This window comes from Girardinichthys multiradiatus, chromosome 19 (genome assembly GCF_021462225.1).
Source record: "Girardinichthys multiradiatus isolate DD_20200921_A chromosome 19, DD_fGirMul_XY1, whole genome shotgun sequence".
Lineage (NCBI taxonomy): Eukaryota > Metazoa > Chordata > Actinopteri > Cyprinodontiformes > Goodeidae > Girardinichthys > Girardinichthys multiradiatus.
The window spans coordinates 30,050,513-30,076,049 of NC_061811.1; the positions used below are offsets into that span (position 1 = coordinate 30,050,513).

The 25,537-nt window shown below is 40.5% G+C and overlaps 2 protein-coding genes and 1 non-coding gene across 5 annotated transcripts; 2 read left to right on the top strand and 1 right to left on the bottom strand.

Moving 5' to 3' along the window:
• Positions 1–2,281: 2,281 nt before the first annotated feature.
• LOC124855985 (afadin) lies at positions 2,282–20,626 on the top strand. Of its 3 annotated transcripts, none has more exons than XM_047346158.1 (24): positions 2,282–2,491; positions 3,802–3,994; positions 6,790–6,896; positions 7,335–7,456; positions 7,528–7,622; positions 7,716–7,766; positions 7,888–8,093; positions 9,903–10,048; positions 10,677–10,771; positions 10,880–11,151; positions 11,277–11,420; positions 13,907–14,105; positions 14,198–14,289; positions 14,382–14,468; positions 14,544–14,609; positions 14,710–14,783; positions 15,519–15,652; positions 15,730–15,888; positions 16,021–16,115; positions 18,592–18,732; positions 18,941–19,816; positions 19,987–20,086; positions 20,185–20,224; positions 20,456–20,626. In XM_047346158.1, exons 1-24 carry the CDS (start codon positions 2,396–2,398, stop codon positions 20,547–20,549), a joined length of 3,684 nt encoding a protein of 1,227 aa, XP_047202114.1. In that variant the 5' UTR covers positions 2,282–2,395; the 3' UTR covers positions 20,550–20,626. The 3 variants fall into 3 exon arrangements, with proteins under 3 accessions (XP_047202114.1, XP_047202115.1, XP_047202116.1); XM_047346159.1 differs by having other exon boundaries at positions 15,519–15,637; XM_047346160.1 differs by having other exon boundaries at positions 7,570–7,622.
• Positions 20,114–24,538, bottom strand: dusp23b (dual specificity phosphatase 23b). Its single transcript, XM_047346161.1, has 3 exons — positions 23,917–24,538; positions 22,373–22,652; positions 20,114–21,231 (listed from the first exon to the last, which is right to left on the bottom strand). The coding sequence occupies exons 2-3, from the start codon at positions 22,640–22,642 to the stop codon at positions 21,046–21,048; spliced, it is 456 nt and encodes a 151-aa protein (XP_047202117.1). The 5' UTR covers positions 22,643–22,652; positions 23,917–24,538; the 3' UTR covers positions 20,114–21,045.
• On the top strand, positions 24,155–24,237 carry trnal-cag. Its single transcript has one exon. It is a non-coding gene; the product is annotated as a tRNA-Leu (tRNA).
• Positions 24,539–25,537: the final 999 nt, after the last annotated feature.

Below are 25,537 nucleotides of genomic sequence, written 5' to 3' on the forward strand. Positions count from 1 at the left end.
GAAGGTGGAACATAAACTGTTGCCAAAATAACACTGGTGAACTCTTTGGGTAAATAATATGGACGAAAACTTACTGCCAACAGTTCAATATCTGGACTGCAGAGATGACATTTCACAGTAACATGTCCTGGATTACACCATCTGTTGTTCACAAGTACTGCCAGTCCACCTCCTTTACATTTGCCGCTCCTCCTTAAATCTCTGTCTGCTCATATGGTTAGAAAGCCCGGCAGAGAGACGCTGGAGTCGAGGATATGATCCTGCAGCCATGTCTCAGTAAAACACATAATACTGCATGCCTGGTACTCTGGCTGGGTCCTTTGTAGGGCTTGGAGTTCATCCAACTTGTTTCCCAATGATCTCACATTGCCCATCATAATCGACGGAAGAGATGGTTTGAACTTCGTCCTTCTCTCTCTTCTCTTAGCTCCTGCTCTGCATCCACGGCGTCTCCTTTTCAACTCATCAGGGATTTGGGGTTGTAGTTGAACTATTATTTGAGCTTTTGAGATATTAATCAGCTGCTCCCGGTTATAAGAAACAACCCCGTTGCCATGGCAATGCATCATAACAAATGTCCAAAAGTAGAAAGTATTAAGAATAATCCTCCAAGCTGCACAGCATCTGACACCGGAGAGGACAGTTGTCCAAAAAAAAAAAAAAATCAACTGTATCCACCACAAGAGGAATAGTTCCCAAAAAAGAATAAATCAGAATCAAAAGTAACAGAGCTATTCCAACCTGCTGCCACCTTGAGCGGCGCAATTCTAGAACACAAAGATCTTTGGATCTTTGTGTTCTAGAAAGATCCGAATGCTGCATCTCGTCTTTCTGTTTATGGCCTGTGATTCAAGTCTTTTTAAAACCATCTTTTTCTGTAATAACACTGCAAAACCTCTGGGGTATGTCAGCTTACATAGATTATTTGTAGGTTCCTCTTTGAAAAGACGGCTCAGGCTCAGCCAGATGGAGATGGAGAGCATCTGTGAAAATAATTTTTCAAGTCTTTTGCTGATTCTCAGATAGATTTAGGCCTTTGACTGGGCATTTCTAACACATCATTATGCTTTGATATAAACCATTCCATTGTAGCTGTGGCTCTATGTTTAGGTTTGTCGTCCTGAAATTACTTTGTATCGCCATCTATTTTCCCATTAACTGTAATAAGCTTTTCTATCCCCTCTAATAACAAACAAAAATTAAACCTTCCCTCAGGATGACCTCGCAACCTCCATGTTTCACTCTCGAAGGTCACGTGCAAAGTTAGTTCCCTGCTACACACATGGTTTTGCATGTAGGTCAAAAAGTGTTAATTTTCTCTCCAGAGCACAATGTTCGACATGTTTGTTGTTTCCTCTACATGTCATTTGGCAAACTGCAATCAGGGCTACTTCACCAATGGCTTGTTTCTTGCCACTCTCCAAGAAAAGCTAGATTTGTGCAGAGCATGACTAGCAGTTGTCCTCTGAGGCCTTAACAGAAAATCTGGATTTACACTGAAATTGAATGACAACAAGTGGAATAAGGTGACTTCTGAAGGTGGTTGGTTACACTAGATTTTCCTTAAGAGTGTCATTAAAAGGGGTTGAATATTTAAAAATACACTTCACAATTCTGCGCTACTTTGTGTCAGTGGGAATGAACACTTTTTCTGGGTGCCTAGTTTACTGTCGAGTCCACCATCCAGACAACAATACCTTTAATTGTTCAGTGTTTGTGCTCTACTTCTGTTAAATAGGGGCTTTGCTTATATTATGGCTTTTGTTCTATTGAAAGTTTCCCCAGAAAACTTTGAAGCAGCCAACAAAAGCTGGCCCATATACATTGTACCAAATGAACGGGAAGGCATAATATAGACTGTGCAGAAATCTTCTGGCATGCATGAGAAGTAGGATTAATTTGCTCTTGAATATTTATCACTGTGAAAAGATTCATCAGAATGTGGAAATGCCTCAGATAGCTGCATGCTGCAAAAAAAAAATGCCAAAACTGAAGCATCTTTGGAATGTACTGTAAAGTTGTTTTACTTTAAGGAATGGAAAAGGATGGGAAAATAAAGCAAAAAGGTTGCATTTGGTGCAAGCAATTAACGTTCCTTTGTCTTTGTAACGTTCATAATTAGTTTTCATTTTTTGCCTCATTTAGCTAAGCTCCACTGACCAGTTAAATGAGGGCAGAGGGTCGAGGGGGCTTGCAGAGGGGAAGGGGCGGAGGGGGAAAATTAGGCAATTATTTTTAACAGCTTCCCACAGAGGACAGTTTATAACGATGAGGGAGAGCACCGAAGCAGAACTGCTCCTCTCACACCTTCTTTTTCTTACCTCCATCTAGTTTTCTTAGTAAAACTTTGCAAGAAAAATCTTGCTGGTTTGGAAAGACAATTTGAGGCTGAAAGATGCCAGAGACGAAGGAACGAGAGAAACTAGCCGAAGTCATCAGACAGTGGAACAGCAACAGACTGGACTTGTTTGAAATCAGCCAACCTGATGAGGTGAGACATCTGGGGAGATCCATCAGTGTCAGGACATCACGCTACAAGAAAGTTCAGTTCAGTTAACAGATAACTCTGTTTTTTAATGATACAACTCTATCTCTGTGTTGTGATATGTTAAACCCATGCCATATATTTAACTGCTACTATGTGTTTTACAACAGCCAATTCAGTTTACATTTACAGCCAGAATTATTTGAATAATTCTCTGTTTTCAGAAACACTGAATATGAAAAATCTTGATCTTATCTGGTTTAGTTTTCATTATACTGAAATACAAGGGATGAATGCATATTAAGTCCATTAGTCATTTTTACGATGTAACAGCGCTTGTTTAAGAAAAATAAATTGTAATAAACATCATTTTAAATGCAAAAAAACAGATTCTTATAAAAGAATCAAAATTATTTCAGAAGAGCCTAATTTAGGCAGTTGTTACATTTGTTTCTCTATTGTTGCATCTTCAAAGTTGTCAAAGACAAAAACAGCAGAATTTAACAGACATGAGATGTTTTGCACCCCCAAGTTAAATCCCATTAGCCAAAAACTTGACATGCAGCAGATCACTTAGGGGATCCCCTCAGATCTCGTTTCAGGATAGATTTCTCTAACATTTTACTAACATGTCTTAGATATTTCTGATTTGCTAATAATGATAATCTCCTTTTTTGTTCTCTATTTATTTCCTCCTTTGCTTTCAGTCACACCATACTGCAATATGCCACATATAAACAGTTCCTTTGAAAAGTATTCTGGATGGGATTCAGCTATGGACTTTGACTAGGACATTCTTGATTTCTGGTTGGATATTTAGGGCTGTTGTCTTTGCTGGAAGGTGAACCTCCACAACGATCAAAATTTTTATGCAGCTGCTAACAGGTTTTCCTCTGGCATTATCCTGTATTTAGCACGACCCATCTTTTCACTAACTCTGACCAGCTTCTATGTCCTTGCTGAAGAAACGTATCCTCCCAGCATGATGCTACCACCACCATGGTTCATGTTGAGGATAGTGATGTCCTTGGTCTTGCTGTTTGTTTACAGTTGTTCTCTAACTTGTTAGGCCTTGAAAGAAAATATGGATCTATACTCAGATTAAATGATACACATATGAACTCTTATTAATTCATGCTTTTGCAAGGTAATCTATGTTGGACTTAGAGTTGATTGGATTGATACAAGTAGCAGGTGGAGTTAAAAAGTGTGACATTTTGACATTTATGATTTAAATTTGTAGTTTAAATGCAACTTTTCCTTGGGTTTTAGGGCTTTAAGGGGATCCATTAAAACTTTCCACTGTGTTCTAACAGAACCTGGTGTTTCATGGCGTGATTCGCTTCTACTTTGAGGATCACACAGAGGGAAGTGTGGCCACAAAGTGCCTGCGAGTTTGTAGCAGCTCGTCAACTCGGGAGGTCATTGAAACTCTTTCAGAGAAGTTCAGGCCTGATATAGAAAAGCAGTCAACAGATTATTCATTATATGAGATCCACAAATATAAAGGTAAGACCCTCATTCTGTTGGTAACTTTCTCTTAGATAATTAAGGCCGCTATCTCTTCCTCTTATTTTGCTGTCACACTGTTTCTTAACTAGCCATGCATATAGGTGCACATATTACCATGTTTTACTTATGCCTCATTGTAAACAAAATGATGCACATTTTGGGAAACACGAAGTCCTGTCATGTTCTATGAAGTATGCATGTCGTTTATGATGCACCTTGTTTATGAGCATCTGCATAGCATACCATTGGATTTAGGTGCCATCTGAGTAGCACTGCAGAGGTTCTGTAGCACTGGGGCATGTATGCATATACAGTCATATTCAATAAATGATAATATGCAATGAGGCTCGTTTGTCAGATTAAAAGTAACTTTTGACAATAACAATCTGTAAGCAGGTTTTTAAAATAAATTTCAATAAGCCTACATTTCTGTGTTAAAAAATATTTGCTATTGGTCTGAATATTTTAGTCATAAATGTTGTGTTTTAATTAGTTGTAAGTGGAAATTTATCATAATTAACAAAAATAAAGGCCGAAAAACATCAATCTGCATTTAATATGTATAATGTGTTTAACTTAGGGAACTGAGTTACTGAAATACATGAACTTTCATTTATATTCTAATTTTTTGAATGGGTCTTTTGCCTATTTAGGTTTAAGCTGTTTCAAGCTATGTTTATTTCTATGCACCCAATACTTGGTCGGGGCTCTGTTTGCATGAAGTACTGCATCAAGGCAGCGTAGCATGGAGGCAATCAGCCTTTGGTTCTGCTTAGGTGTAATTGAAGCCCAGATTGCTTTGATCGTGGTTTTCAGGCCATCTGCATTGTTGGGTCTATAATTCTCCATAGATTCTCTGTGGGCTTCAGGTCAGACCAGTTTGCTGGTCTATCAAGCATATTAACAGCGTGGTAATTGAAGCAGCTTTTGGTACCTTTGGCAGTGTGGGCCGGTGCCACGTCCTGCTGGAAAATGAAATCAGCATCTCCATAAAGCCTGTCAGCATAAGGAAGCATGCTTTTGCTTTCCTGGTAGATGGCTGCGTTGATTGTGGACTTCAGAAAACCTAGTGGACCAACAGCAGCAGATGGCCTGGAACCCCAAATCATCTCTGACTGTGGAAACTTCAAGCAACGTGGATTCTGTGCCTCTTCACTCTTCCTCCAGACTTCGGGACCTTAATTTAAAAAAGAAATGCAAACTTTACTTACGTCTGAAATTAGGACATTGGACCCCTCAGCAACAGTCCAGTCCTTTTTCTTCTTAGCCCAGGTTAGAAGCTTCTGACATTGTCTAGTTTAGCAGTGGCTTGACACGAGGAACATTTATAGTCCCTGTGTAGGATTTGTCTGAGTGTACTATCTCTTGTTGCCACAGACTTCAGCAACAGTCTGCTCCTTGTGAAGCTCCTCAAAATTCTGAAATGGATTTTGCTTGAAAATCCTCTCAAGGCTGTGGGACTCCCTGTTGCTGGTGCACTTTTTCCTTCCACTCAACTGTCTATGAATATGCTTGGATACAGTACTCTGTGAACAACCAGCTACTTTGGCAATCAACTTTTGTGGCTTACCCTCATTGTGGAGGATGTTGATGACTGTCTTCTGGACATCTGTCCAGTCAGCAGTCTTCCCCATGATTGTGTAGCCTACTGAACAAGACTGAGAGACCATTTAAAGGCTCAGGTTTTGAGTTAATTAGTTAATTAGGGTGGGACATCATGACTTGCTGATATTTAATTTTTTTCACAATATAAATATTTTCACTGAACTGAACTTTGGATTTTCATTATCTGTGAGCCATAATAATCAAAATTACAAGAAATAAAAGCTTGAAATAGATCACTATAATTGTCATCGGTCTGTATAATATATGTATCATGATTGGTTTGCAGTAGGACCCAAGTGCAGGCAACACAGAGGCAGAGGGATAAAGGGAAACAATTGTTTTTATAAATACAAAAGGGACTTACAGACGGATCAAGGAGATTGAACGGAGAACAGGGCCGAACACAAACCCGGTGGCAGAGGAACAGAGCACTGGCATGGAGCAGTTCAATGTAATGGAAGAATTCAGTAAAGAAAAACGACAACCACACAGTCTAAATACAGATAATAAGGAGAAGGCATGGCAAGCATGTGAGAGTAACAGCTGAGACCAATAAAGGGAGAGGGAGCTGATGGAGGAGAGAAAATGAAGAGGACCTTTTCACAATATTCAAATTTTTTTAGATCTGCCTGTATATAGAAGATTAAACTTTCATCCCTAGGCGGTCAGGGGGTCATTTTTTTCATTTTCATGAAAATGAACAGAACTTTTCACTTTTGCAGTTTTTCCTTCTTTTTCATTCTTTCAAATGTGACAAAAATATCGGCACAGAAATAACAGCATGAAGACATATGTTGTGCACTGTTTTATGAAATGACGTTACAAAACTCAAAATATTGCTTCAGCAGTAGTACTTAGTGTTACACCAAATGACTGATTCATGTTCATCGGTATATTAACGTTTTCTTACCCTCATTTCTTTTATGTATTTGACAAGGTTGGAAATGTCATGATATTACTATTAATCATGGGGTGTTGTAAATTCTGAGATGTTCTACTGTAGGTTTTTATTTTTTGTCTTTTATAATTTGTTGTACTTTGATGTTTAGAATTGAATTAACAACCAGAGTGTATAGTAAATACCGACATTTTATTGTATGTAGAATTCATGTAACACAAATGAGAGTCAAGAGAAGTGACATTTACAGATTTTCCTTGAAAATGACCATTTCTTTATTTTTTATAAGAACGAAAGCTGGATCTGGATGAGAGACCTCTGGTCATACAATTGAACTGGACCTCAAACAACCGAGAAGGACAATTTGTTCTCAGAAAAAAACAGGAGAGTTTGAAGGTAACCCTGTCATCCAGAATGCTTCAGAATAAAAAGAGTTTCAATTTAAGATTAAAAAAAAGGTGCACCGATTAAAGATTTCAGACAAATCTCAGGAGTTCAAAGCTTAGACCTCTAACACCTCACTCATACTGAAATGGCTACAATTTAGTCTTCTAGCCTCAGTAACAGCATCCACTCTGAAGAGTGTTGTGGTTGGCACGACCTAGTAGCACTTAAGCATGGTATGTTCACTGATTTGGTAAAGATCAGATTTTTAAGTTTCCAACCAGCCCGTCAAGGATCAAGGGGGAAATCATCCAATTTGGGTCACATGCCAATTTCTCGATGCATCTCTAGTTCAAATCGTTAAACAATCTTTTAAACCTCAGCTCATCATTACATATAGTCATATACATGTACTGCCAGTTTGCTCTGTTCATGTGTTTAACGATAAAGGAAAGTTGTCACGAAAAAGAAAAAGGAGGGGTCCTTCAAAGCTTTAAGAAGACGTTGTCAAGAAAAGGGAAAAAGAAAGAGAGAGGCCCAGCCAAAGATGATGACAAGGCATCAGAGGATAGGTAAGTAATCACTTTTGTTTTTCAGACCAAGCTAAGCCATCAGAATAACATCTTTTTAAATGAATGTCCAGATCAGCTGAAGATCTACTGAACAACAACATCTGTTTGTCCAGCCTTGAGTCTCTAAAATATTGCAAAGAAATAAAAACAAATCAGATGCTAGAAGGTAACATAAAACAGCATTTACTTTCATATTTATGCTTGGTTTTTTACAAGTTTACGCCGTGAAGTTTACTGATTTCATTTTTAATTCATTCAGGTTTTTCAGATCAGTCTGGATTACCAGTTAGAATTACGTTCTGTAATGATGGTGAGTGTGAATCACAGCATCCCTTTATTTCTATTCTGACGTTTTCTTTCATAAAATTTAAAAGTGCAATGTCTTTCTGATGATGTCCTCCTGCCCCCTGCTGGTGTCTGTTGCATTTCAGCCGAGGAGCCCTTCCTCTCTGCAGTCATAAATTACACCAACAGCTCCACAGTTCATTTCAAGCTGTCACCTGCATACATCCTCTATGCTGTGAGCCGGTCTGCCCTGCAGCGCCAGCACCGCAGAGGCTCTCCATCTTCTGCAAATACACACGCTGTAACGTCAATCACAACCAAAATGGCCGCCATGATGGGAAAGGTCATCCAGGCGAGTTCATGAAAACCCTTATGGCAAATGCATGTAATAACTTAGTTTGCAGGCCTTGTGCTATTCAGTTAGTTTAAAATGCTCGCTCCTTCCAATCCACAACATGACCTAAACATCACTGCTCAAAAAAATAAAGGGAACACTCAAACAACACATCCTAGATCTGAAAGAAAGAAATATTCTCATTGAATACTTTGTTCTGTATAAAGTTGAATGTGCTGACAACAAAATCACATGAAAATCATCAATGGAAATCAAATTTATTAACCAATGGAGGCCTGGATTTGGAGTCACACACAAAATTAAAGTGGAAAAACACACTACAGGCTGATCCAACTTTGATGTAATGTCCTTAAAACAAGTCAAAATGAGGCTCAGTATTGTGTGTGACCTCCATGTGTCTGTATGACCTCCCTACAACACCTGGTCATGCTCCTGATGAGACGGTGGATGGTCTCCTGAGGGAACTCCTCCCAGACCTGGACTAAAGCATCCACCAACTCCTGGACAGTCTGTGGTGCAACGTGACGTAGGTGGATGGAGCGAGACATGATGTCCCAGATGTCCTCAATCGGATTCAGGTCTGGGGAAGGGCGGTCCAGTCCATAGCTTCAATGTCTTCATCTTGCAGGAACTGCTCACACACTCCAGCCACATGAAGTCTAGCATTGTCCTGCATTAGGAGGAACCCAGGGACAACCGCACCAGCATATGGTCTCACAAGGGGTCTGAGGATCTCATCTCGGTACCTAATGGCAGTCAGGCTACCTCTGGCGAGCCACATGGAGGGCCGTGCGGCCCTCCAAAGAAATGCCACCCCACACCCTTACTGACCCACTGCGAAACCGGTCATGCTGAAGGATGTTGCAGGCAGCAGATCGCTCTCCACGGTGTCTCCAGACTCTGTCACGTCTGTCACATGTGCTCAGTGTGAACCTGCTTTCATCTGTGAAGAGCACAGGGCGCCAGTGGCGGATTTGCCAATCCTGGTGTTCTCTGGCAAATGCCAAGCGTCCTGCACGGTGTTGGGCTGTGAGCACAACCCTCATTTGTGGACGTCGGGCCCTCATACCATCCTCATGGATTCGGTTTCTAACCATTTGTGCAGACACATGCACATTTGTGGCCTGCTGGAGGTCATTTTGCAGGTCTCTGGCAGTGCTCCTCCTGTTCCTCCTTGCACAAAAGCAGAGGAAGCAGTCCTGCTGCTGGGTTGTTGCCCTCCTACGTCCTCCTCCACGTCTCCTGGTGTACTGGCCTGTCTCCTGGTAGCGCCTCCAGGCTCTGGACACTACGCTGACAGACACAGCAAACCTTCTTGCCACAGCTCACATTGATGTGCCATCCTGGATGAGCTGCACTACCTGAGCCACTTGTGTGGGTTGTAGAGTCCGTCTCATGCTACCACGAGTGTGAAAACACCACCAACATTCAAAAGTGACCAAAATATCAGCCAGAAAGCATAGGTACTGAGAAGTGGTCTGTGGTCCCCACCTGCAGAACCACTCCTTTACTGAGTGTGTCTTGCTAATCGCCAAAGATTTCCTCCTGTTGTCTATTTCATTTGAACAACATCATGTGATATTGATTGTCAATCAGTGTTGCTTCCTAAGTGGACAGTTTGATTTCACAGAAGTTTGATTTACTTGGAGTTATATTGTGTTGTTTAAGTGTTCCCTTTATTTTTTTGAGCAGTGTACATCATGTTGCTTGAATGAAAGTTCTAAATACCAAAACCTCATTGTTGAACATTCTACAGCTTTCTGTAAGCTTTACTGAAACTAATCTGCTCTATATTTGACCTTCCAGAGGCAGCAGGCCATCACTGGGGCTCTTGCCTTCTGGATGGCCAATTCCTCTGAGCTGCTGAACTTTCTGAAGCATGACAAAGACCTCACCCAGGTCACGCAGCAGAGTCAGCTGGGTCTGTCCCATCAGGTGCACAACGCCTACAGGTACAGAGACAAATATAGACCTCTGATAGAATTACAGTTATAGAAATACAATTTATTTTGACCTTGTATTGCTAAAATAAATAAGTCATACTGCAAGCAATGAAAAGCAGCATATATTGCTGCAAATACCTGTATATTCTTTAGTCCTATAGTTTCAGCAGCTGATTAGCAGTGTTTGTATTCATTGATAGTCATAACATGGCTTCATCAGTAAGTGTATTTTTTAAAAATCTTGCCCAGAGGGAGCTGCTGTCGGGAAAACAAAACTGGACCTGAAGCAGAACCATGAGGAACACCAAAATACACTGTAGTAGGGGATGAGGATGTCTAAGTTACATGTATAAACTGGAATCTGTCAGATAAGCAAAGCCTGACCCAGTTCAGAACTGTATCACTGATACTCTCGACATGTCTGTGTAAAAGTAGATCAATAGTGCACTCAAATTTAAGAGGATGAGGATGGTCACCAGAACAATATCAGAGGCAATAAGAAGATTTTTTACCTTACCAGAATGAAACTTTTTAAATGTATTATTCAGTTTAAATTTATATGTTTTAATAATCGTATCTCTGCCCAGATGGATTAAATACCAAATTTTTTTAATGCTTGTTTTTTTTCTCTGCACAGCTTCCTGCTACATTGCCTACAGAGTGAGTTGAGAAAACATTTACCAACCTTCCTCATTGATCCTAAGCAACACGGTGCTCTCCCAGCTGGTATAGGCACGTGTTTTTTAAACGGAATAACAAATTAAACCATTTTACTATCACCACTACTGAAAATGTTACAGTGTCGTAACATATCCTCTTTTGGCATTGCACTTGTCATAGAGATGGTGTTGGACACCTTGATGAACGTCATGTCTCTTCTACGCCGGTGTCGGGTTAACCCGGCCCTTACGATCCAGCTCTTCTCCCAGCTCTTCCACTTCATCAGTGCCAGGCTTTTTAATCAGCTCATGGTGCCAGAAACCAATCCTCCAGGGCTGCGCTCTCACTACTGGGGGTCTGCACTGCGTCAGAGGCTAACTCCCATCGAGGCCTGGGCAGAGAGGCAGGGCTTGGAGCTGGCTGCTGACTGCCACCTGGGACACATAGTACAGGTGTAACACCATGCTAAATAATAGCCTGCATCATTTCTTTGTGATATAATACATTTTTTTATCAAGGTTTAAGCTGTCTCCTTGGATGGAAGGTGCTAAAATAGTGTTGCCTGGCTTGTTACTAGGCGACCACACTCCTGACAATGAAGAAGTACTCACTGCAGGACGCAAAGGACATCCAGAGTTCCTGTTTCAAGTTGAACTCCCTGCAACTGCGGATGTTGATGGCTGGGTACTTCTATGGAACCAGTGAGCCTCAGATTCCCCCTGTGAGTAGTCCTCCACTTCACTAACCCAGACCACCCACAGACTTCCTGCAATTTTACTGTCATAAGGACAGAGAGTTGATATTTGGGGCCTTTTTTTAAACTGTTTAGCATAAAAAGCAGTAGGTTTGCAGTAAGGGTTTTTGAAAGTACCAATGGCTTCTGGCTCCACTCATTGACTTAATACCATGAATAATTAATAATTAGAATGACAAATATAATACTGAATAATATATGAAGGACATTGCTTTGGTTTCAAGTGCACAACATGTACTATATGATTTCCAGTGTCCTGCTAAAGTATTCAGACTCCTTGTACTTTTACACATTTTGTCAAGTTACAACCACAAACTTCTGTGAATGTTTTGGTGATTTAAAGTGACAGACAAACACAAAACTGTGCATAGTTGTGAAGTAGAAGGGAAATCTTACAAATTATTTCAAATGTTTAGGCAAATACAAATCTAAAAAGCATGGGGTGCATTTGTATTCCACCCCCTTTACACTGACACCTTAAAATAAAATCCAGTGTTACTAATTTCCTTCAGAGGTTCTAATTAATAAACAAAGTCCTCTTGTATGTAATTTTATCCCAGTATAAATGTAGCTGTTCTGTGTGTTAGTATCAGTATCATTAAGTCCAAGGAACATATAAAAAAGTCATGGGGGTTGTTAGAAGCAGGATGAGGTTATAAAACACTATCAGAAGCTTTAATTCTCCCATGGAGCACTGTTCAATCCATAATCTGAAAGTGGAAGAGTATGTCATTGTTGTAAACCTACCTTCATGGGCTTCCAGCTAAAGCGATAGGCTGCAAAAGGAGCACATTAATAAGAGGAGCAGGCAGGTGGCCGAGATCAACAGCTTAGGTCAGAAAATCTGTCAACAGGACAACATGCACCAAGAAACATTTGGTCTTTATGGAAGAGTGGCATGAAGAAAGTCCAGTTCCAGGTTTACCACAAGTGATGTAGAGGACACAGCAAGCATGTGTAAGAGGTCAGTCAGATGACACCAAAACAGAACTTTTATGCCTACATGCAAGTCATTACATGTGGCGGAAAACTAATGCTGCACACCATCGTCGTGATGACGTATGGCGGTAGCTGCATCATGCTGTGGTAGTGCTTTTCTTCAGCAGGGACAGAGAGGCTGACCAAACTTGTTGGGAAGATGGATGATGCTAGATACATATCCATGTATTGGCCCAGTCAAAGCTCAGACCTAAACTCATTTGAGAAGCTGTGGCAGAACTGCTGTTTAAAGATGCTCTCTATCCAATCTAACTGAACTTAAGATATTTTGCAAATAGAAATGGGCAAGAAATTCAAGCTCAAGCTGTGCAAAGCTGGTAGAGGCATGCCCTTAAAGACTAAAAGCTGTAATTGCAAAAGGTGGTTCTAAGAATATTGATATAGAGGCTGTGAATAAGCGTGCACACCACACTTTTAAGAAGAAAACTGTTGAAAAACAGTTTGAAAACCATTTCTCATTTTCTTTCAACTTCACAATCATGCAGCAGATTGATCTGGTGTATTAGATTTAAAAAAAAACAATAAAATACACTGAAGATTGTGGATGTAAAGTGACAAAATTCAAAGAAATCTAAGGGATATATTTTTTAGGGCACTGTAGCTTTTGGTTATTTGAAAACATGAGGACAGGTTGCCATCAAGGATTGGAGTTGAATTTGATTTAAGTGGGAAACTGTATTTTCACTGCGATGGACTGGTGACCTGTCCAGGGTGTACCCCGCCTCCCGCCCATAGACTGCTGGAGATAGGCACCAGCTTCCCCGCGACCCACTATGGAAGAAGCGGTATTGAAAATGACTGACTGACTGACAAAGATGTAGAATTACATATATATAAGAACACTCAACAAGCTTATGGTCCTGTCCTGGGGACTGTTCTAGAGCCTCTGGAGGTGAATGTGCAAACAAGGATTCAAGAACAAGACAGACAATCCTGAGCATCCTCTTCAGGAGACTGTCATGCAACAGCAGAGTGTTTTCAGTCAGAGGCTTCATCAGGCCCGTTGTAATACTCCACGCTACGGGAGAACCTTCCTGCCCACAGCTATCACCATCTATAGCAACCCTTTGAAAAAATTTGTATGAGTTACAACATTTATATTTTCCTTTGGGATTAATGAAGTATTTTTTTTTTATTGAACTGAATCTAAGTCTAAAGAGAAATCATTCTAAATTGGTCAACAAAAGCTTTTAAAAATCCACCTTAAACCTCATTTTGCCCGGAGTACTGGTATTGAAACAGTATGGCAGAACCATTCATCTTTTCTTATGTTACCTCTGCAAGAATGTAGTAGATGTCAAAGGCCAGGGTTATCTTCACTCCTTTGCTCAGGATCATTGCAGGCAGATTGGGTGTCCCTCTCTTGAGGACACATGACATCCAATGCACACACTAAATTGACTCCTTCCTGAAATAAATCTGCCGTCTCTCCCTGTCTGTCTCTTTTGCTGCAGGACTTGATGGATGCCGTAGTGAAGGCTGCCGAGGCCTCTGCTGATAACCTGATTCACAGTGAAGGATGTGAGCTCCGGCTGGAGGAGAGCCTTGATCTGCTCCTGCCATTCCTGCTGCCAGAGGGAGGATACTCCTGTGACACAGTGAGAGGAATCCCTCAGGGGTTGAGAGAGTTTTTGGAGCCAATTTGTCAGAAAGGTGGAATATTTTGCTTCCAGATAAAAGAGTTAAACTATACTATATTCAGAATTTATTATTTATTTGCATCATATTCCATTTTCCTCTTACAGGTCTCTGCTGTTTGACCTCTGTGCCTCATTCCCAAGGAGCCTGGACGGCGTACTTTAGTGAAAGTACACATAATGATGGGGATTTATACTTGGTAAAGAGAACAGATTCAGCGTAGAGACTCCACATAAATTAAAAGGCTACACTTAACTTATATGTTTTATATTTTTACATTTTTTTCATCAGGCAGTACACAGACAGCCTGAGATTGAGAACATCACTTTGCACAAACCGCTGAACAGTGGGATGGGAGTCAGCATTGTAGCAGCCAAGGTGATAAATGTTTAAACACAAAGACTCTCTACACAGTGATTCAGTGAATGAACAGCCTCTAATATTCTGCCACAGGGAGCAGGCCAGAGTAACCTCGGGATCTATATTAAATCTGTTGTCAAGGGAGGACCAGCTGAAATGGTGAGACTGTGACACGTTTCTCATTCAACTTCACTTCAATAAGTATTTATTTTATTTTGCTGCATAACAGGAGATTAAGATGTGTCTCTACTGCTTGTAGAACGGGAGCTTAGCAGCTGGAGATCAGCTTCTCAGTGTGGACGGTCACAGTCTGGTTGGACTCAGCCAGGACAGGTAACTACATTTGGCCACAAGTACACAAGGGTTGCTATCAAACTTTTACAAAGAGTCATAATTTATACAGAGGAGATTTATTTACCCTTGAAAATGCCAGTAATTTATGGAAAATGTCCCATGATTGTTTAACTTGGATCTGTTTATTGTTTTAACACTGAGGTCATCCTCTTAATGGAGGGCTGCCCACTTCCAGTCCTCCAGAGCTACATTTGAATGCATGAAATGGAGAGAAATATGTTATTATCAGCTTGTACTGCTATTTATAGTTAGCGTCAAAATGATTAGCAAATCCCACTGGTTTTCTGACATTCAATGGGAACAGGCTCAACTTTGGTGGGAGGTCATTTTCACATTCAAGGTCTGGCTTTCAAAATCCAAGTTTAAGCAGCAATGTTGTGTATGAGTAGCAGACATGCTGAATCTGAACCAAGGGATGACTGAGAACTCAGACTTTCCTGGTCAGAACTCTGACTTCAAGGGCCATTCTTTTCCTACTTGGAATGTTGTAATTCAAATAAAACACACATTTATATGCCAATTCAAAGATGCTAGCTGGAAAATATGAAGCTGTTGTATTTTCTGTGCAACTGTTGATGCAAATAACCAGTTTCATTGGATATGTACATTCAGCCCTTCCTTTCTTTCAGCGCCACACATCATAATATTCCCCTTCCATGTGTAAATTCGTAGTAATGCCACGTCTGCTTTCATAAACCTTTCTGACCTATTTAGGGCAGCAGCGATCATGATGAAAACCGGCCCTGTGGTGACCTTAAAGGTTGAAAAGTTTGCAGCGAGCTACCATGGTCTCTTGGAACTACTTAATGAACCACCCCCAGAAAACAAAACAAGCAAGAACTATTTAAGTGTGGTTAAGTACTTCACTCCCACACTTTCTTTTTACATTTTAAGACTTAATTTGAACCTTTCATTGCCTCACAAGGTGGTGGAGAAAATGCCAAGCTGAACAACGCAGTGTCCACGCTGTACTGCGTTGTGGATCTCAGCCCCTCAGAGAGGCTCCATGGAGGCAGCGAAACTAAGAAAGACCAGAGGATACAGAAAAACCGACAACTTTTCTGCTCTAACCCCAACATGACCGGTGGGTGTCCCTCTGCTGTAATGACTTTTGCTGCTGGGCGAGTGCAGTCCTTATTTCTGAACACGAAGTACATTTAATAAGTGAGGATAAATGAAAAATGCAGCTGTTTCTATTATTTTTGCCTTGTTCCAGCTGGCTTTTGCCTGGAGGATGGAGGTGAACTCGTTGACCCCGACGTGAGAGGAAACAACCTTTTGTCCATTTCCAGCGTTAACCTTTGCGCTGATGTGAGGATTTTATACATTTAATTGATATTCTTTACATTTTCCTCAGCTTCAGACATTGTCTGCTCCCCCACTATCTAAAATAATAGAAATATATCAGGCCTGGGCTAGCATGATAACCCTAAGGCAAAATATCACAGTATTTACACATTAAATATAAAACAATAAAATGATCTAACCATGATCTTATAAAAGAGAGAAGTAACAATTATTCCTTCTGTTGCTAAAATATTGTTTCAGTTATAATGTTATACTTATTATTTATTTATTTATTTATTTATTTTTTTTTCGGTAAAATTTTTAGTGCTCTTTGCTCAGAATATTAGTTCATTTTGCCACCGCCAACTGCTCAGTTAGTTGGTGGTGGCAAGTCAGGACACTGACAGAAAATATATTTTACACCTGCATTACCTTAATAGGAGGGATAGGTAGCACTCCTTTGGTTTCTTCACCCTAACAGTTCATGTTTTTCCGTGACCAGAAGTATTTTGAAGAAGCATGATTTCTCTTTCCTTGTAAATGGGGGACAAGTGTAGTAGCCTTTTTTCAACCAGCTGACAAGCAGTGTGCCGCAACAGGTGGGGGGAGAGGCAGAGCTGTTTTACTGTAGTGCTCAATACAGTCTGAGAAAACTTAGCAGTCTCTCTGGGATCTCATTAAAAGCAGCTTAGACCGTAGGAAGGGGATGAAGGAAAATTCTAGCATTTTGTCATCGTATTTTTGTTTTTATTTTCTTTTTTGTCTCCTGCCCTGGAAGCTTGAGCAAACAATATAGTGTGGCTGGTTGACTGTGTCAGTGCAGATTTACACAAAAAAGCAGGAAAATGTAATATTTCTACCATTGGACTATTGACCTATACTGTTTTGATCAAAATAATTTTTTTAAAGCATTAATACCTTGATAACTGGTTAACTAGACCATGAATATAATTGGTGGAAGGATTCTTGTCTCGTGTGAAATTTTATTAGCAGATTTCACACATTTGCACTGATAAAAAAATGCTTATGTAACCTTTATTGACAGGAGTATAAGCATTGTGAAAAGAAAAACTACTTGCTGAATCAAATAAAACAGACTTTAGCTGTTTTTTTTTATTATAATGCATTTAATTTAAAAGTCCTTGAGTGCTCTGAAAGGAGCACTCAAGGACACTCTAAAAATCAAACAGTGTAACAACAATAAAACAAGATAAAAACAACTCACATGCAAAATTAAAAGGAACAGGCAATCACAGTGAATAAGCACTCTTGAACAGATGGGATTTGAGTTTAGACTTAAACAAAGAAAGAGTGTCAGTCCTGCAAATGGAGGTAGAGGATTCCAGAGTTTGGGAGCAGAGCGGGACATGGTACTGATGCGTGCAGGAGAAACAGTAAAGTGAATGGAGGAGGAACATTTAAGGATGCAGAAAGGAGTAGAAATGTGAAGGAGATCAGAAAGGTAGGGGAAGCAAGGTTGTGGGTAGCCTTGAATGTATATAGAAGAATTTTGAATTATATTCTGAATTTAACCGCGAGCTAATGGAGCTGCTGTAAGACTGGGATGAAAAAAGGGGGTTTTGGTAATAATGCGAGCAGCTGAATTCTGAACCATTTGAAGGTTATGGAGGGATTTTTGAGGAAGACCAAAGAAAAGAGAGTTGTAGTAATTGGTGTGGGAGGTAACAAGGCTATGGATAAGAATAGATGAAGGGAGAGACAAAGAAGATTAATATTGCATAGATGAACATAAGCAGAAAGGGAATGGTATTGATGTTAGAGGTGAAGGATAGAGTGCTGTCGAGATTTGGTTCCTACAAGAAGGATATCAGTTTTGTCACTGTTCAGCTTAAGGAAGTTAGAGATGAACCAAGATTTTATTTCAGATAAGAAGGAGGTTAGGGAAGAGGGTGCAAGTGAGGAATTTGGTTTACAAGAAAGATAGAGCTGGGTGTAATCAGCATAACAGTGAAAATGGATGTAAAATTTTCGGAAGGTATTGCAGAGGAGAAGAAGGTAGATGATAAAAAGTAGGGGTCCCAGAATAGAGCCCTGGGGCACACCGGTTGTGACAGGGGATGGATGAGAACTAAGGAACTGAAGTTGAATGAGTGAGTGCGACCAGAAAGGTAAGAATAAAACCAGTCAAGGGGGGTGTGAGGGATGCCATTTAAAGATAATCTGTGGACAAGGATGGAGTGAGAAATAGTATTGAAGGCCACACTCGGATCCAGAGGAATGAGAATGGAAAGTAGGCCAGAGTTGGCTGCCATCAGAATATGGTTGGTGATTTTAATGAGGTTGGTTTCAGTACTGGCATGGAGATGAAAACCAGACTGGAATTTTTCATAAAGATTATTATGGGTTAAATTGGAGTGAAGTTGGAAGGCAACTGTTTTTTTAGAGTAATTTGGAGATAAAAAAATAAATTAGAAATGGAGCGGAGATTATTGTAGTTGTTGGGATCTGAGCCAGATTTCTTTTTACTGTCTTCTTTCAGAGACTTCACAGAGAATACCTGACGCTACCGAACCCTAAATCTCTGAAAAGGTCTGTTTTCGAGCTGGGCCGACCAACACAACCATTCATAATGGCTGTGACTCCTTCAAATGAGCCGAGCTCCAGTAGAAGAGTCTTCGTGGTATGCTGATGAAATTCTGGCACAGAAGCATTTACACTGCCTTGCAAAAGTGTACATACTAGATGTTTTCACATTTTGAAAAATACAACTTTAAAATATATTTTATTGGGATTTTATTATAGACCCGTTTTGTACCAACAAGTAATCTACATATTTGAATACAAAGGTAGGTGAGTTTCTTCTGAAATCTCTTTGTTCTCCCATGAAGCGCCAAGCCATGTCTCAGGAGAACTTGTGCATGGACACCAGAGGCCCTCTGCTGGACCAAAGGCAGAACACATGTGCACACAGGAACCAGAATTCTAAACAATCGTCAAGCTACTGCTTATCTTTCCCTATTCGCTCCAGTGTTTCTACACATGACATCCTCTCTGATCACAGCGGCCCCACAAAACCACTGCGAGGAAGCTGTCCGAGTCCTGCCGGTGTATGGAGGACCCCTTTTTCACAGCAGTCCACACCTATACCTTCAGCGCAGCCTATACGCATCGACATCCCCATCACCAGAGCAGGGAGCACACAGTCAAATCCTCCACTCACCACCTTCCAGCAGAGCTCCTCTGTGGATCATAAAGTCAGTGAACAGAAAAAGAATGCTCCAAGCCAAGTTAGTCATATATCTGCATGCCCATTATCGCCTAAGAAGCTGTTTCAGCCCTCAATTCTTTGGCAGCAAAGATCAACTGTATGTGGAGATAGAGTAGAAAAACCTCAAGTGAGCATCACTCCAACAAAACACGTTTCCTTCCAAGTGACTCTGTCGAAGCAGACGAGATCATGTCTGACAAACCAAAAAAGAACCCAAGTGCTGTGTAATCCCTGGAGGAGGGAAGCCCAGGAGATGCTGGAGAAGCAGCAGAGGCTCCAGGCCGTGGAGCTCCTAGAGCAGGAGGTGCAGCAGCTTCAAGCCACGGACAAACGAAGCGCAGAGGAGAATGATAGACTGCGGAGGCTTGACCTGGAGTGGCGGTTTCAGAAGAGGCTGCAGGAGATTCAGCAGAGAGGAGATGAAGAAGAGGAGGAGGAAGATCTGGACATGATGGTGATCCTGCAGCAGTTGGGGGACAGAACATCTAAAGACAAGGTTGCCAAAGAAACCTTACACTTCATTTTTACAACTTTGGAATGTGACAGACAACTTTGAAAGTTTATTTAATAGTGCACCACCATTAGGAGTATATTTTAATGGTTCAGTATGTGGTCTATGCTTTATGGTGTAGGTATTTCTTACGTTTTTTGTGTTTCCGTGTCAAGGACAAAATCAGCTATGTTGGAAATGCCAACAGGGAACAAAACGAGGAGGAAAAACAGGCAGGCAATCGACTTTCCAACAAGCAAAAAGAAGCAAAAAATGGTACAGAAAAACCACCAGAACACTGAAGTATATCCACATGTTTATTGTCATTTAACAATCCACACTCAGCTGAGTAGCATCTTTCATGTTTTTGGCAGATCAAATAGAAAATGGACTGAACAACATAGCATCAGATGAGTAAGTTTACACTTTACAGCACATCAGGGTCCACAACCTGTCCAGCATTCATTTCATGACAAATTAATGAAAGAAATGTTACAAAGTTTTGCAAGTGCTAAGAAAATGGCCCTGAGTAATATAAATTAAAAAATAATAAATTCTAGGCTATAGGTCTGTTATCAAACAACACAAGGTGTGTGTTCATACAAAACACTAATTTCAAGTATTTGTGTGATTTTTCATTTGCAGGAATTTGGTGGAGAACATCAAGAGGGTGTCAGCTCCTGAAAAGCTCACATTCAGGGAGCGTCAGCATCTTTTTTCCCTGACATCAAGTGCATAAATGAAGGTTCCTGGTTTTCCCAAAGAAGTCAAATAAAAACAAAAAAACATGAAGCGCCTTGCAAAAGTATTCCTTGTCACTTTACAGTCACAGACTTAATGAATTTTAAATGGGTACTCATGATAGACCAACATAAAATGGAAAGCAAATAACAGCTTTGAGTGTTACAAAGGGTCAGTAAAAGTCCATATCTAAATATACTTAAGAATTTTTAGACTTAAAAGTTGCTGTTTCTGTAAAATCCTAATAAAATACAATAAAGTTGTAAGGTGACATGATGTGAAATGAGTGCTTTTGCAAGGCACTTTACAGTACAACAAATAAGGCAGGATGCATGTCTTAAAAGGACTCTGATACTTTTGTACTTTTCCAACTACAAGATAGTTAAGTGTCATTTAGATAAAAATGAGGCCCAGATTTTATGTTTAATTTCCAAAACGCTTAGTGCATCCAGTTCCAATGTAGCCAGAATTGCTTGTTCATTGTCATAATAAAGTTACTTTGTACGCTGATGAAACTGCACCACCGCCTTTTCCTGTTCGTGGGTTTCGATGGAACCGTGGCGAATTCTGCGGATCTCGTTGATGGCGTCGATCCCGGAGATTTTCCTCTTCTTCACCAGGTAGCAGGCCAGCATGGTCCCTGTTCTTCCGTGGCCGTGCATGCAGTGAACAGCCACACCCTGGTGACAAACAAACAGGCAATGTTTGATTCAGACGACTGTAACAGTACACCCACCCTGCATTAGTTTCTGAGCTTAGAGTGGTATTTGACTTTGTATTTGCGCAACGCCTAAAACAGTGTCCGGTTTCGAACATGGAGGATTATAGTGTATTATAATAGTCTTTTTACCCATTCAACTGTTTCCCACGTTGCCATGTTACAACTACAAGTTCTCATGTTTTTAAAATGAAATTTTAGGTGATAGGCCAACACAAAGTAGTGTATTTGTATTCAGTGTCTATTACTCTGACACCCCTAATTATAAAGCCAATAGGCTAACTTATGAGTACATAGTTATGAGTCAGCCTGTAATGTAATATCGGTATAAAGTTGTACTCTCCCCATATTCTGCCTTAATTTTAGAGTAGCAGAAAGAAAGTTATTGCTGATAGTAAGGGAACACAGCAAACATGGAAAATCCCATGTATAGCATCAACACATTACACTGTACACACCATCTCCATGGTGATACATGGTGGTGGAAACACCATGCTGTAAGGATGCTTTACTTTGGCAGGGACAGGAAGCTGGCTGGAGTTTATAGGAAAATGGATGGAGCTAAATACAGGGCACTCCTGGAAAGAAACCTGGAATAGTCTTCAAAAGACAGGTTCACCTTCCACCAGGGCATTCCTAAACATAAAGCCCAGATCTATTATATAATGGAGGCAAAAGGTGGTTCCACTTTGTGGGCTGAGTACATATGCATGCCACACTTTTAAGATTTTTATTTGTAAAATATTCTGATTCATCTTCTGCTTCACAATTATGCACTACTTTGTGCTGGTCTATCACATGTAAAATCTCACTAAAATACATTCAAATTCATGCTTGTACTGTTAAAAAGGTAAAGGGGTATGAATACTTTTGCAAGGCACTGATTGCTTGGCTTTGAGACTGTCGATTACAGGAAATCACATATTGTCAATAACAACTTAGCTTTAGTTACTCATTTTTACCTAACGTTCTGCAAGAATGCGTGGTGATGAAGGCAAGGACTATTAAATTAAATCAAATACTCCAAACAAAAAACTAAGCCTAGAACAAACCTTGAACTATGCCTGGTCTTATCATAATCATGTTAGTGTCTAAGCTCATACCTCTCCTTTGGAATTGGCCTCTTCCACAATAGAGAGAAATTGATCAATCTGACTAGGTGAAGGAGGAGTGAAGTCCACAATCTTTATGTGGTGAAGCTGTAACTCTGGGCAGGAGTCGTGGTTTGGTGGTTTCCGCTCACACAGACAAACAAGGTGTTTGATTCCGTTGTCCAGCAGATACCGGTATTCACACGGCATCCTGGGCATGGCGAGTCCAGCCAGTTTCCCGGGCTCCACCCAGGAGAAGTTGTGTGGAGGAGAGGAGGCCATGACTGTCAGTCTGGGGAGAGAAATCAGAGGATGTTTTTTCCTCCCCTCTGGAGTAGCTCAAACAGACATTTATTATAAAACATAACACAAGGAAGGTACCGATATTTAATGTATGAGCATTACAAAGATATAATGTGGCTTTGTCATGTCAGGCTGACAACAGGACAGTAAATAGTCAACATGCCTGCAAACCTGCTGGGCACAGCGCAAAAGGCTGCCAAGAAAACACCCACATCCTAATGAACCTGATCACATTAAATCAGTCTGCAACTATTGAAAAATCACACATGTCCCTTTGATGTTGCATAAAAAGGCTGATATCACTCAGATGTGGAGCATGGAATGCAATTAGCTCGGAAAATGTGCTGCCTTAAATAACGTGTCAGTGTTTCACATATGAAAAGGTTTTTGTTAGTCAGGTCAGTTAAAATTACATTATACCAGTGCATTAACATTGTACAGTGCATTGGAAAATTATTCACTCCCCCTGAACCTTTAAAGGCCAGATTCGTAGAGTAAACAAATAGTCGTCCTGTCAACAGATTCTCTTTTCTGACCTGTGAATCTCTGCAGCTCCTCCAGAGTCACCATGGACCTCTGCTTTTTGCAGTTGTGCCATTCTCTTTCCATTGTCAATAGATGGATTCTATAGATGTACTCAATAAAAATGTACAACGCTTGGGATATTGTTTAGAACCTAACCCTGCTTTAAACCTTTCCTCAAGTTTATTCTTGATCTCTGGTGTCTTCCTTGGTCTTGGTTATATTGTTTGTTCCCTTATGTTCTTTAACAAAGGACTTCATAGAACAGCTGTTTTACACAGCATATTAGGTGACTTCTGAAAACAGCTGGTCACACTTTTATGTTTATATTTAGGGGTGTCAGAGGAAAGGGGGCTGAACAAATCTCGGTCCAAACTCAATCATTTTCACAACGTCCGAGCCAAAAGTTAAAGACGTTTTCACAATATAAGTAGTAGAAGCTACGAGTTTGCACTATTACCACGACTGTTACCACGACTGTCCAGAGACAGGATTCATTTGACTGTAAAACAATACAGAACGTGATAAGAAACAGGCACACCTAGCTTCATCAAAACTCTGGCAAACTAGACTAGATTGTAGCATGTAGCTTAGCTAACAAAGCAGAAGCTAACTGCACAGCCTAGCATTATTCGCGTAGTGTTTCTATTAGTGTAAAGATGACTTTAACGTCCCGTTCGTACTGGGAGACTATAGCATTGGTCATAAAAAATAACAACAAAATTACTTACAGTTTATGTGTGAACCAGGAGGACTGCTTTGTGCCGAGCTGCTGCTAGCTTAGCTAAATGCAGGTGTGCTGAGTAACTTCTGTCAAATGGTCCATAGTACAGCGTTTACCGACACAGAGGTTGTATGATTGTATAACAGAGCCCATCCCATGCCTGTTGCAATTATAGGTGAGGCATATTTAAAGAAATTTGACACATAAACGGTTGTATAGCTAACGGGCTAAAACGGCTAATATGGGTCAGGATGGCCGAGCGGTCTAAGGCGCTGCGTTCAGGTCGCAGTCTCCTCTGGAGGCGTGGGTTCGAATCCCACTTCTGACATCACGTTTTGGTCTACTACTGTACTCTTAAAACACATAGTGTTCGGTAAATACGAACTAAAACAAACGTAGAAACATGCTGAGCATTACAGCCAATAGCGCTTCAGAAATGTTGAAAATGTTGAAACGAAGAGCCAATCGCGTTTGAGAAATGTTGAAAATGTTGAAACGAGGAGCCAATCGCGTTTGAGAAATGTTGAAAGGTTAACGTCTCGTTCTGAACTTTGCTAGGAGCGCGTGAGCCCGTTTGGAAAATCCATCTGGCGTAGCTCGAGAGCGAAGTTGCTTGTTAATAACAGACCGAGTTGGCGTTGACAAAACGCTAAAATGTCTTTTATGGTATGGTAAGTATCTGTACCTTCATGACAATGCTGTGTGAGATTAGCATGACTAAGATAACTTTTTAACGGACTGTTACACCGGCTAACTGTAAGCTGCGTAACATAGCACTGGTTTCACGGTCATAACGTTTCGTTTTTAGCAGCCATTAAACCAAGTCAAGCTGTAAGTTAGTGTGTAAAATTACATTTTTATTCGCCAATTTCACTAATGTGATTGTGCGACATGTCGTTGATTTCACGTTATGCCCTCTTCCGTGACTTATTTAGCCAATAAAAATATCACTTCATGGAAATTTAAGCATTAACTGTTCCGTTATTGGACGAGTTTGTTCATCTTTTAAGATGATGTGGACAATGTGGGATCGTCAAGTATTCATACCCCTTGAAGCTTTCCACATATTGTCACATTACAACCACAAACAAAGTATATTTTATTGGAATTTTATGTGAAAGACCAAAACAAAGTGGCATACAATTGTGAAATGGAAAAAAATTACACATGATTTTGTTGTTTTTAAAAAAATATAATAACCTGAAAAGTGCATTGTGCAAAAGTATTCTGCCCCCTTAGTTAATACGTTGTGGAACCATCTTTTGATGCAATTACAGCTGCAAGTCTTATAGCGTGTGTCTCTGCCAGCTTCGAACATCTAGTGACTGAAATTTTTGCCCATTCTTCTTTGCAAAACAGCTCAAGCTCAGTCAGATTAGTTAGAGAGCATTTGTGAACAGCAGTTTTCAGGTCTTGCCACAGATTCTCGATTGGGTTTAGGTCTGGACTTTGACTGGGCCATTCTAACTCATGACGTTTCGTTTTTTGCAGCCACCACAATCATTTTGTGTCACTGGGTCACAAGCCATGAAAGTTATTAATTGTTGTTTGTTTCGAGTGTTTGGTTCAGACATTTAGTGGCAGTCCCTAAGAGAACCACTGTGTGTAGGAGGAGCGAGACGGCAGAG